At 43.7% G+C, this 13,772-nt stretch overlaps 2 protein-coding genes across 9 annotated transcripts in view; one reads left to right on the top strand and one right to left on the bottom strand.

The window, feature by feature from the left end:
* The window catches only part of LOC130361299 (ribonuclease H1-like), a 93,326-nt gene extending 86,471 nt beyond the window's left edge, over nt 1-6,855 (bottom strand). Inside the window, exon 1 of the mRNA XM_056564107.1 lies at nt 6,703-6,855. Coding sequence (XP_056420082.1) covers nt 6,703-6,752 — 50 coding nt within the window. The 5' untranslated portion in view covers nt 6,753-6,855. The remainder of the gene's footprint in view (nt 1-6,702) is intronic.
* Nucleotides 1-13,772, top strand: part of LOC130361297 (ribonuclease H1-like) — a 280,103-nt gene that overhangs the window by 154,009 nt on the left and 112,322 nt on the right. The window contains exon 1 of one of the 8 annotated variants that reach the window (XM_056564100.1): nt 6,454-6,665. The exons of 3 other annotated variants lie outside the window; for them this stretch is intronic. In XM_056564100.1, coding sequence (XP_056420075.1) covers nt 6,664-6,665 — 2 coding nt within the window. In that variant the 5' untranslated portion in view covers nt 6,454-6,663. Of the gene's footprint in view, nt 1-6,453; nt 6,666-6,764; nt 6,992-13,772 lie in introns of those variants that run through there. 4 more of the 8 variants (XM_056564097.1, XM_056564104.1, XM_056564103.1 and 1 more) reach the window with 4 other exon arrangements.

Below are 13,772 nucleotides of genomic sequence, written 5' to 3'. Positions count from 1 at the left end.
GCTTTTAACAACCAACTTTTTAGTCTAGCATTGTTTAAATATCATATCTGCTTTCTTTGGAGGGAAACTCCATTCCCCCCTCCCCTCTGATCCCACCAGGGGGTCTTCTCTCTTCCTGGCCCCTTATCTGTTTGATTATATGATGGGACCAGAGTGCATGACTTCAAAAAAGCCTTTGACTTCTAAGGAGATGTAAACACACAGCCAGACCCTCAATAAAATCCAATACACAAAAGGACACACCGTCCGAATGACCTCTCACCCATGTCCTGGAAAATCCATCACACACAGTTATAATTTATAATACACATATAGGATTTTAATAATCAGGCCTTGGGCCTGACAATGGGCAAAACAAAAATTGGAACAGGACCCTCAGTTTAATCAGAAGATTTTGTTGATAGATCCCTCCAAGACTGTTGGAACACAAAAATTGATGGTATGGTGTGGTATATGGGGTACAAAGATAGTGAGGCCATTCTTCATCAATGGAAACCTCAAGGCCACTGGATATGCAAAATTTCTACATGATGATGTGTTTCCCTCTTTATGCACTGAAGCTGGCACATTCCCTGAGTTTTTCCAGCAAGATGGTGCATCACCACATTATGGGTGTCAGGTCCGAGCTAGTGCTGGGCGGTATGGCCTAAAATTAATATCACAGTATTTTATTTTTATTATCGTGGTATCACCGCACAGGGACCCCGCTAGCGGTGATGGTAGCGCTCGCGCTTCGCGGGAGGCATTCTTGTGACACCGCTAGTGGGCACATGGATCCCGCTAGCGGTGGGGATTGATCGTGCTCGCGGGGACACTGGCTGACAGGCGTAGTGGGGGGACACAGTAAATGGATTAGCTTCTGTGGCCAGATTCCGCTCTTGGTTCATACCGAATAGCGACATTTGTGTGCTGCACGATATGAATTTTAACCCATACCGCAATACCGGTTTGGCCCCTCCCCCTCAGGGATGAATGAATTATCAGCCCAGCGCTGCCCCCACATCGGGGAACTAATCATATGTGACCCACGGGCGCTGTTCCCCCAATTAATTATCAGCCCAGCGCTGTCCCCATCGGGGTACTACTCACATATGTCACCTGCAAGCGCTGCCCTCCTTGTCCTCCTGTTTGTTGCAGCCGCCGGCGCTGACACTCTACCAGTGGTCTGCAACCTCCAGATGTTGCATAACTACAACTCCAAGCATGCCCGGACAGCCAACGGCTGGGAGTTGTAGTTTTGCAACATCTGGAGGTCCGCAAATTGCAAACCACTTCTCTATACTGTATCCATATGCCTGGGCGGTAAAAGGTAAACAAAATAAACTTTAACTCATCTTCCCCGTCGGTCCGGACTTGCTTCCCAGGGAATGGAACGTCGGAGAGCCGTCAGCCTATCACCGGCCGCAGCGATGCTCCGCCTCGGCCGTAGATAGGCTGAGCCCACTGTCATGTAAGAATACCGTTATATACCGTGGAACCGCCATAAGTTACAAAAATACCGCGATACACATATTTGGCCATACCGCCCAGCCCTAACTAGGACTAAAAAAATAAAAGTGTTAAAAAAAAAAAAAGTTACGTGAATTAACCTCTTTCTAATAAAAGTTTGAATCCACCCCTTTTCCCCATTATTTAACCCCTTAAGGACACAGGGTTTTTCCATTTTTGCATTTGAATTTTTTCCTCATCACCTTCTAAAAATCATAACACTTTAGACTTTGCACCTAAAATTCCATATGATGGCTTATTTTTTGCGCCACCAATTCTACTTTGCAGTGACATTAGTCATTTTACCCAAAAAATCCAAGTCGAAACGGAAAAAAAATTCATTGTGTGACAAAAGTTAAGAAAAAATGGCATTTTGTAACTTTTGGGGGCTTCCGTTTATACACAGTGCATTTTTCGGTAAAAATTACACCTTGGCAGGCATTTATGATTAAACGTGTACTGTACTCTAGGGATCGACCAATATTGATTTTTTAGGGCCGATACCGATAATCTGTGGAGGCTAAAGCCGATAGCCGATAATTTATACCGATATTCCGGTATAAATTATCGGCTATTTCTCTCCCCCCCCCTGAAGCCGCTGCAGATCATTGATTTAAAGCGGGCGCTTGAAATCAATGAACTGTAGCGGCTCTTGCGGTGCCAGAGACCACCACTTGCTTCTCTCTCCCTGCCTGTATAAAGCCCCCCTGACTTATAATACCCCCTTATCCTGTGCCCCTCATATATAATGCCCCATGTCCTGTGCACCTCACATAAAATGCCCCCTGAGGATGTCAGGGGGCATTATATGTGGGGGCACATGATGGGGGGGGGGGCATTGTATGTGAGGAACACAGGACATTATATGTGGGGGTCACAGGACAGGGGGTATTATGTATGAGGGGCACATGATGGGGGGATTATATGTGGGGGGCACATGACAGCCCACCCCTGTCATGTGCCCATATGACCATATAATGCCCCCCTGACTTATAATACCCTGTCCTGTGCCCCTCACATATATTGCCCCCTGTCCAGTGCCCCTCACATATAATGCCCCATGTCCTGCCCCCTCAGGGGGCATTATATGTGAGGGTACAGGACAGAGGGTATTATAAGTCAGGGGGGCATTATATGGGCACATGACAGGGGGGGCTGTCATGTGCCCCCACATATAATCCCCCCTTTTCTGTGTTCCACACTGTGCCCCTCACTTATATTTGCCCCCCTCACTTATAATCTGCCCGTCCTTGTACTGTGAGTGAGAGCTGCAGGGACGTGATCTCCGGCGCGATGATGTGATGTCATCACGCTGGCCTGCCGTGGATGGCGTCCCCGCGGCTCTCACTCCCACTGCAAGAATGAAGCAGCGTGAGAAAGGTGGGGGAGTGGAGGAGCGGGACAGCTGTCAGGCAATTGCTCCGCACGGCTAAACAAGGCGTGCGCACGAATCGCGGGACTTCAGTCCCGGCCTGAAGTTCAGGGCCGGGACTGAAGTCCCGCGATTCGTGTGCACGCCTTGTTTTGCGCATTATCGGCAGGTTAGAAGCCGATACCGATAACGGGGGGAAACGTGAATATCGGCCGTGCCGATAATCGCTCGATCCCTACTGTACTTTTTCTAAGGCTTTTTTTCCCTTCTAAATTATTGTGTATCAGCGTGTAATTTATCATCTATGTCTACCCTCCTTAATGAATTCCCCGCCGCTGTACACATTTTTTAAAGCTCTAACTTACACTTTTTTTTACACCTTCTTTTCCTCAGAATCCGCACTCTCGAGTGGTTTTATACACCCCCACCCCCAACTTTCGCGGGTTTAGTCAGTCTGCCCGCCAGACAGTCTGGTGCCATGTCCGCTCCCAGCATGTCCGGTGATATGCCCCGACCGTCGTGTGAAGAGGTCCTAGTCCCTGACACAGAAGAAATAGTAGATCCCCAGAAACATCGGAAAGCCTCCCGATGTCCCGAAAGCGCGTCCGCAAGAAGAAAAATTTGTCAGAAGGCGAAACCGAAATTATATTTGATGAAGTTAACCCCTTAGACCGCCGCTGTAAAAAATGACAGCAGGGTCTAACGCCACTTTAAAGTCTCCTTGGTGGTCGAGTGGTGTGCATCGTCTCCCCCCGGTAGCCATTGCGCTTACCTCCTCCCCGACGGCTGTCCCTGCTCTGATTGATATAGCCTGGCTTAACCAGGCTTTATCAATCATGCGCAGAGCATTATCCACACCCATTAATTATAAAAAAAAAAAAAAAATAAATGTTCCTCCAGCTGTTGCAAAACTACAACTCCCAGCATGCACAATCTGACAGTGCATGCTGGGAGTTGTAGTTTTGCAACAGCTGGGGGCACACTTTTTGGAGAACCTTCACTTAGTTTCTGTTAGAGTACTTTTCCTCTGGACAGGTTTGGTAATTCTCCCACCTTGTTTTGCGAAGGGTAGAGTGGTTTGGTACGTGTCCTATTGGTATGCATACTAATGCACCCGGAATTCGGAGTTAGCGCAATAATTTGCGACTTTTAGTAAAAGTCGCATATGATAAATAAGGGTGCAGTGCATGTCTAAAACAGAAAACGGTGTACTGATACACCAAAACGCTCAGAAACTTCTAGTGCAAAAGTTGCATATAAGTCGCTATTTTTCCTTATCTGCAACATTCAAGCAACAAGGATAGACGGAAAAAAACGTCTATATTGAATGATAAATGTTCCTCCTTATCATTATTCTGTAGGTCCATACGGTTAAAATGATACCCTAGTTATATAGGTTTGATTGTGTTGTACTTCTGAAAAAATTCATAACTACATGCAGGAAAATTTATGCATTAAAAATTCTGACCCCTTTATTTTTGCAAATACGGGCTGGTTTGAGGGCTCATTTTTTGCGCCATAATCTGAAGTTTTTATCGGTACCATGTAAAAAAAAATTGAAAAAAGTGAAACACACGCTTTATGAACCCCTTAACGACGCAGGACGTATATTTACGTCCTGCGCTGGCTCCCGCGATATGAAGCGGGATTGCGCCGCGATCCTGCATCATATCGCGTCGGTCCCGGCGCTCATCAACGGCCGTGACTCGCGGCTAATAGCACGCACACATCGCCGATCGCGGCGATGTGCGGTATTAACCCTTTAGAGGCGGCCGCTGCTTCTAAAGAGAAACTGAAAGTGACCCGGCTGCTCAGTCGGGCTGTTCGGGACCGCCGCGGTGAAATCGCGGCGTCCCGAACAGCTGACCGGACACCGGGAGGGCCCTTACCTGCCTCCTCGGTGTCCGATCGACGAATGACTGCTCCGTGCCTGAGATCCAGGCAGGAGCAGTCAAGCGCCGATAATGCTGATCACAGGCGTGTTAATACACGCCAGTGATCAGCATAGGAGATCAGTGTGTGCAGTGTTATAGGTCCCTATGGGACCAATAACACTGCAAAAAAAAAAGTAAAAAAAAAAGTGTTAATAAAGGTCATTTAACCCCTTCCCTAATAAAAGTTTGAATCACCCCCCTTTTCCCATAAAAAAAATAAAACAGTGTAAAAAAAAATAAATAAACATATGTGGTATCGCTGCGTGCGTAAATGTCCGAACTATAAAAATATATCATTAATTAAACCGCACGGTCAATGGCGTACGCGCAAAAAAATTCCAAAGTCCAAAAAAGCGTATTTTGGTCACTTTTTATACAATTAAAAAAATTAATAAAAAGTGATCAAAAAGTCCAATCAAAATAAAATTCATACCGATAAAAACTTCAGATCATGGCGCAAAAAATGAGTCCTCATACCGCCCTGTACGTGGAAAAATAAAAAAGTTATAGGGGTCAGAAGATGACATTTTTAAACGTATAAATTTTCCTGCATGTAGTTATGATTTTTTCCAGAAGTGCGACAAAATCAAACCTATATAAGTAGGGTATCATTTTAACCGTATGGACCTACAGAATAATGATAAGGTGTCATTTTTACCGAAATATGCACTGCGTAGAAACGGAAGCCCCCAAAAGTTACAAAATGGCGGGTTTTTTTTTTAAATTTGTCGCACGATTTTTTTTATCCGTTTCGCCGTGCATTTTTGGGTAAAATGACTAATGTCACTGCAAAGTAGAATTGGCGACACAAAAAATAAGCCATAATATGGATTTTTAGGTGGAAAATTGAAAGGGTTATGATTTTTAAAAGGTAAGGAGGAAAAAACTAAAGTGCAAAAACGGAAAAACCCTGAGTCCTTAAGGGGTTAAAAACTAATCAAAATTTTGTTATAAAAAATAAAAATGTTGTTAAATAATTTTTTCCCCAATCCCTACTGCATTTTTATTTTTTTTTGGTACCCAACAAATAAAAAAAAATAAAAAATAATAATCAAAGGGGCCAAAAATGCAATTTCCACTCAAAGGCAAAAATGCCAGAAAAACTGCCAAAATGTAGGAAAAAGCTGTGGCAGTGGAAACCTAGCCTAAAGAAACAGGATGATACCTGTAATGTAAAAGGGGGTTGAGACCTTGGTCAAGCTACAGAAAATCAACTAGAAATTCCACATGGATTTTCTTATGTAATCAATGGTAATTTGCTGCCCAGGTCTCCAATCTCCACAGACATAAGATCAGATGTTTAGATCATTCAAACCCGATCTAGTGAGGTATTCTCTGAATCTCCTCAGTGTGAACATATCCCTAAGACCAACCCGATTTGATGCAGATTTTCTGCAACAGATTTAGGGGTTGAAATGTTGTATAATGTCACCAGGGTTCACCCTTCTCTGTACAGCGCCTTCATCTGCCCACGAATAGTCAGCCATGTTGGAGGAGATTATTACCTTTTCGGTCTCACAGTATAGATTACACAACCAATGATTTTCCTAATAAACACAACTTATTACGTCTTATTTTTATAAACTATTCTTTACACTGGCCCCACACAGTCTACTTTCCTCGCCGCTGCCGCCATCTTGCGCACCACTTTCCTAAAATGGCGGCCATTTGCTGAGCATGGGCGTTCCTCCCGCTGCTCTATACTGGGCTAGTCTAGGTCTCCGAGCACTGCCCTGATATCTATACATGTAATGATTCTTCCAATACGTATTATAGTTACAAATGTGAGGTAACTGCGTCACATATAACCCGGGAGAAGAGAAGATGTGAGGAGAGAAGATGCGAGGAGATAAGATGTGAGGAGAGAAGATGTGAGGAGAGAAGAAGATGTCCGCCCCCGCTGCTCACCAGCTGTTATAGACACCGGGCTGGCGGCCTCTCCGCACTGCATAGAACATGGTGACCGGGGAGAGGACAATGAGGCGATAGCGTCTCCTGGCTCCTCAGTGGAAGTGATCTGTGGAGTGAAGTGATCTCTCTGAGAGAAATGGGCGGGAAATCATGTGAGGACGTGTGACAGGACATCCCCTCCCCTCCAATATCGTGTGGGTGATGGGGATAATAAATGGCGGTCACTACTCAGCACAGCTGTCCATAAGTTTTATCCTGGATCATTATTTTAGGGTGATGGGCTCAGGTTGTCTCTGCACCTCAGAAATGCTATATAGGGGTCTGCACTGATATTTGCACCTCAGAAATGCTATATAGGGGGTCTGCACTGATTATGGGAGATTGGGGTGTGAGGCTGCATAAAAACTGGCAATATTATGTGACAGGGCAACATGTGGATATAAATTGTGGTGAAAATAAGAAAATGGTGGAGTTGTTATTGGGCTAGGTCACTGTTTCCCAATCTGGGTGCCTCCAGCTGTTGCAAAACTACAACTCCCAGGCTGTCAGGGCATGCTGGGAGTTGTAGTTATGCAACAGCTGGAGGCACCCTGGTTGCGAAACACTGGTCTAGGTTCACACTGTGCTAGGGCTTCCGTCAGACATTCTGCCATCATTCTGCCGAAAACGGGATTCTGATGAAACGGATGCCATTAATTTAGGCCCCTTTCACACTACAGATATCCTGTAAAAAACCTCCTTTATTACTCCTGGCAAAAAGTCCTAAAAACAGCCGTCAGAAAATCCCATTCATGTCAATGGTATTTTTTGAACATCCTTTTGCATCAGGCATGCCCGTTTTTACTAATGTTAGGCCCCTTTCACACTACATAATTACTGCATTTTCGAAGTTCAGTCAGAAAATCGGCAGTAAAACGGCAGTTACAAAATCCTATACGGCCCATCCGTTATTAATAATGGGCTATAACGGGTTAAAACGGCTATTAGAGAAATCCCATAGACTATAATGGGATTTTCTAACGGCCGTATAGGTTTTTGTAACTGCCGTTTTACTGCCGATTTTCTGACGGAACTTCGAAAACGAAGTAATTATGCAGTGTGAAAGGGGCCTTAGTTATTTTTGCCGGCACAAAAGACAGTGCATGCACTAATTTTTGGTCCGGCAAAAAAAATTGTGGAAAATACGGAGGTTTAAAGCACAACTGTCATGAAATTTCGGCCGGATAGGCGTGGCGCGTGGTACGCGTTGCCCCGCCGCAGCCATGCCTACCCCGTATGTCCACGCTGGGACCTCTGTGTGATTGACACACAGGTCCCAGTGCATGCGCCCTTCAGCTAATTTAACCTGCTGTGTGTCATCCAGCAAGCGCTCGCTCACGCCGCCATCTTCCTCCTCAGTGCGTCTGCGCAGAGCAGCACACAATCAGGTTAGTTCTCGATACTAGGTACAGAGAGGAAGCGCACTCTCTGCACCTAGCACTGTACAGGCGCACTGAGGAGGAAGATGGCGGCGGCAGCGAGCGCTTGCTGGATAGCACACAGCGGCGCGCAGTTTAGATTAGCTGAAGGGCACATGCGCTGGGACCTGTGTGTCAATCACACAGAGGTCCCAGCGTGGACATACGGGGTAGGCGTGGGCCTGGCGGCGGGGCATCGCGTACCTCGCGCCACGCCTATCCGACCTTCAGTGGCTTTTTTTGCAGTCATGAAAGCCTGCAAATATGAAGTAAAAATATTGCTTTACACACCACCTGCACACAGTAGTGTGCAGGTTATTGCACCAAAATTTCATGACAGTTGTGCTTTAAATTTATCATTGAAGTTTATGGGAACCGGATGTTCAAAAAAAAAACCATCCGTTATCATCCGTTATTGTCAGGTTTTTTAACATGTTTTTTTGTACTGAGCATGCTCAGTACAGCTTTACAAACAAAAAGGTTAAAAAACTGATTAAAAAATACCAAAACGGATGTAACTGGTAATAACGGATGATAACAGATGAACAACATCAGATTTTATAAGAAAGAAAAACATTAGGCTGCGTTCACACGGCCGTCTAGACCCGTCCCGTTCTTCTCCCTTCAAAAATAAAAACGGACAATAACGGATGGAAACGGATGTTATCCGTTGGGATCCGTTATTGTACAGTTAATAAACCAAAAAAACATTTTTTTTGTTCTGGGCATGCTCAGAAGTAAAAACAGATAAAAAAAAACGGATTGAAAAAACAGATGAAAACGGATGACATTAACCCCTTAAGGATGCAGGCTTTTTCCGTTTTTGCATTTTCATTTTCTCCTCATCACCTTCTAAAAATCATAACACTTTCAATTTTGCACCTATAATTCCATATTATGGCTTATTTTTTGCACCACCAATTCTACTTTGCAGTGACATTAGTCATTTTACCAAAATATCCACGGCGAAGCGGTAAAAAAATTCCTTGTGCGACAAAATTGAAGAAAAAATGCCATTTTGTAAATTTTGGGGGCTTCTGTTTCTATGCAGTGCATTTTTCGGTAAAAATGACACCTTATCTTTATTCTGTAGGTCCATATGATTAAAATGATACCCTACTTATATAGGTTTGATTTTGTCGTACTTCTAAAAAAAATAACTACATGCAGGAAAATGTATATGTTTAAAATTGTCATCTTCTGACCCCTATAACTTTTTTATTTTTCCACGTACGGGCCGGTATGAGGACTCATTTTTTGTGCCGTGATCTGAGGTTTTTATCAGTACCATTTTTATATTGATCTGACTTTTTGATTGCTTTTTATTCATTTTTTCATGATATAAAAAGTGACCAAAAATATGCAATTTTGGACTTTGGAATTTTTTTTGCGCGTACGCCATTGACCATGCAGTTTAATTAACAATATATTTTTATAGTTCGGACATTTCTGCACGCGGCGATACCACATATGTTAATTTTTATTTACACTTTTTTTACACAGTTTTTTTTTTTATGGGAAAAGCGGGGGGATTCTTACTTTTATTAGGGAAGGGGTTAAATGACCTTTGTCAACTATAACACTGTACACACTGATCTCTTATGCTGATCCCTGCAAAGCCATAGCTTTGCATGGATCAGCGAGATAGGGGCTCGATTGCTCAAGCCTGTAGCTCAGGCTTGGAGCAATCAAACCCAGATTGGACACCGCGGAGACAGGTAAGGAGACCTCCACTCACGTCCTAGCTCATCGGGACATCGCAATTTTATGTGACCCCGTTTTAACCCCTTAAGGACCAGGCCATTTTACACCTGAAGGACCAGAGCGTTTTTTGCACATCTGACCACTGTCACTTTAAACATTAATAACTCTGGAATGCTTTTAGTTATCATTTTGATTCCGAGATTGTTTTTTCGTGACATATTCTACTTTAACTTAGTGGTAAAATTTTATGGTAACTTGCATCCTTTCTTGGTGAAAAATCCCCAAATTTGATGAAAAAAAATGAAAATTTAGCATTTTTTGAACTTTGAAGCTCTCTGCTTGTAAGGAAAATGGATATTCAAAATATTTTTTTTTGGGGTTCACATATAAAATATGTCTACTTTATGTTTGCATCATAAAATTTATGAGTTTTTACTTTTGGAAGACACCAGAGGGCTTCAAAGTTCAGCAGCAATTTTGAAATTTTTCACAAAATTTTCAAACTCACTATTTTTCAGGGACCAGTTCAGTTTTGAAGTAGATTTGAAGGGTCTTCATATTAGAAATACCCCATAAAAGACCCCATTATAAAAACTACACCCCCCCAAAGTATTCAAAATGACATTCAGTAAGTGTATTAACCCTTTAGGTGTTTCACAGGAATAGCAGCAAAGTGAAGGAGAAAATTCAAAATCTTCATTTTTTACACTCGCATGTTCTTGTAGACCCAATTTTTGAATTTTTGCAAGTGGTAAAAGAAAATTTTTACTTGTATTTGAAACCCAATTTCTCTCGAATAAGCACATACCTCATATGTCTATGTAAAGTGTTCGGCGGGCGCAGTAGAGGGCTCAGAAGGGAACAAGCGACAAATGATTTTTGGGGGGCATGTCACCTTTAGGAAGACCCTATGGTGCCAGGACAGCAAAAAAAAAAAAACACATGGCATACCATTTTGGAAACTAGACCCCTCAGGGAACGTGACAAGAGGTAAAGTGAACCTTAATACCCCACAGGTGATTCACGACTTTTGCATATGTAAAAAAAAAAATAGTTTTTTACCTAAAATGCTTGGTTTCCCCAAAATTTTACATTTTTAAAAAAGGTAATAGCAGAAAATATCCCCCAAAATTTGAAGCCAAATTTTACATTTTTAACCCCTTAAGGACCGGGGTTTTTTCCGTTTTTGCATTTTCGTTTTTTGCTCCTTGCCTTTAAAAAATCATAACTCTTTCAATTTTGCACTTAAAAATCCATATGATTGCTTATTTTTTGCGCCACCAATTCTACTTTGTAATGACGTCAGTCATTTTGCCCAAAAATCTACGGTGAAATGGAAAAAAAATCATTGTGCGACAAAATTGAAAAAAACAAAACACGGTTTGTAACTTTTGGGGGCTTCCGTTTCTACGTAGTACATTTTTCAGTAAAAATGACACCTTATCTTTATTCTGTTGGTCCATACGATTAATATGATACCCTACTTAAATAGGTTTGATTTTGTCGTACTTCTGGAAAAAATCATAACTACATGCTGGAAAATTAATACGTACATTTTTGCATTGATAGGACTTATTGATCGCTTTTTATTCATTTTTAAATGATATAAAAAGTTACCAAAAATGCACTATTTTGGACTTTGGAAATTTTTTTGCGCGTACGCCATTGACCGAGCGGTTTAATTAACAATATATTTTTTTAATTCGGACATTTCCGCACACGGTGATACCATATATGTTTATTTTTATTTACACTGTGTTTTTTTTTATGGGAAAAGGGGGGTGATTCAAACTTTTAATAGGGGAGGGGTTAAATGATCTTTATTCACTTTTTTTTCCCACTTTTTTTTGCAGTGTTATAGCCCCCATAGGGACCTATAACACTGCGCACACTGATCTTTATCATTGATCACTGGTTTCTCATAAGAAACCAGTGATCGATGATTCTGCCGCTTGACTGATCATGCCTGAATCTCAGGCACTGAGCAGTCATTCGGTGTTCGGACAGCGAGGAGGCAGGTAGGGGCCCTCCCGCTGTCCTGTAAGCTGTTCGGGATGCCGCGATTAGCCGCGGCTATCCCGAACCCCGCGTTATATCACGGGAGCAGGACCAAGGACGTACCTGTACGTCCTTGGTCCTTAAGGGGTTAAAAAGGGTAATAGCAGAAAATACCCCCCCCCCCCCAAATTTGTAACACAATTTCTCCCAAGTACGGCGATACCCCATATGTGGCCCTAAACTGTTGCCTTGAAATACGACAGGGCTCCAAAGTGAGAGCGCCATGCGCATTTGAGGCCTAAATTAGGGACTTGCATAGGGGTGGACATAGGGGTATTCTACGCCAGTGATTCCCAAACAGCTCCAGCTGTTGTAAAACTCCCAGCATGCCTAGACAGTCAGTGGCTATCTGGCAATACTGGGAGTAGTAGTTTTGCAACAGCTGGAGGCTCCGTTTTGGAAACAGTGGCGTACCAGACGTTTTTCATTTTTATTGGGGAGGGGAGGGGGGCTGTGTAGGGGTATGTGTATATGTAGTGTTTTTTACTTTTTATTTTATTTTGTGTTAGTGTAGTGTAGTGTTTTTAGGGTACAGTCACACGGGCGGGGGTTCACAGTAGTTTCTCGCTGGCAGTTTGAGCTGCGGCAGAAAATTTGCCGCAGGTCAAACTTGCAGCCGGATATTTACTGTAAACCTCCGCCCATGTGAGTGTACTTTGTACGTTCACATTGGGGGGAAGAAACATCCAGTCGTGCAAAACTACAACTCCCAGCATGTACGGTCTATCAGTGCATGCTGGGAGTTGTAGTTTTGCAACCGCTGGAGGCTCCGTTTTGGAAACAGTGGCGTACCAGACGTTTTTCATTTTTATTGGGGATGGGAGGGGGGCTGTGTAGGGGCATGTGTATATGTAGTGTTTTTTACTTTTTATTTTATTTTTTGTTAGTGTAGTGTAGTGTTTTTAGGGTACAGTCACACGGGCGGGGGTTCACAGTAGTTTCTCGCTGGCAGTTTGAGCTGCGGCAGAAAATTTGCCGCAGCTCAAACTTGCAGCCGGATACATACTGTAAACCTCCGCCCATGTGAGTGTACCCTGTACATTCACATTAGGAGGGGAGAAACATCCAGCTGTTGCAAAACTACAACTCCCAGCGTGTACGGTCTATCAGTGCATGCTGGGAGTTATAGTTTTGCAACAGCTGGAGGCACACTGGTTGTGAAACACCGAGTTTGGTAACAAACTCAGTGTTTTGCAACCAGTGTGCCTACAGCTGTTGCAAAAGCTACAACCCCCAGCATGTACGGACAGCGGAAGGGCATGCTGGGTCTTGTAGTTATGCAACAGCTGGAGGCATACTACTTTGGCTGGGGATGCTGGGGATTGTAGTTATGCAACAGCTGGAGACACACTGGTTTGCTACTTAACTCAGTGTGCCTTCAGCTGTTGCAAAACTACAACTCTCAGCTGTCACCGACAGCCAACGGGCATGCTGGGAGTTGTAGTTATGCAACCAGCAGATGCACCACTACAACTCCCAGAATGCACTTTAGCTGATTGTGCAAGCTGGGAGTTGTAGTTATACAACAGCTGAAGGTACACTTTTCCATAGAAAAAATGTGCCTCCAGCTGTTGCAAAACTATAAGTCCCAGCATGCCCATAAGGGAATGCTGGGAGTTGTGGTGGTCTGCCTCCTGCTGTTGCATAACTACATCTCCCAGCATGCCCTTTTTGCATGCTGGGAGCTGTTGCTAAGCTAAGCTGTCACTCACCTCCTACTGCTGCTGATCCACGCCGCGCAGGTCAGTCCCGCCGCCGTCGCTCCTGGGGCCCCGATCCCAACAGGGACGCCAGGGATCGGGGTCCCCAGCACCCGGGGTCTTCTTCCCACACCCGCTCACATCCTCC

Source organism: Hyla sarda, chromosome 3 (assembly GCF_029499605.1).
Source record: "Hyla sarda isolate aHylSar1 chromosome 3, aHylSar1.hap1, whole genome shotgun sequence".
NCBI lineage: Eukaryota > Metazoa > Chordata > Amphibia > Anura > Hylidae > Hyla > Hyla sarda.
This window is presented reverse-complemented; position numbering and strand designations above follow the sequence as displayed.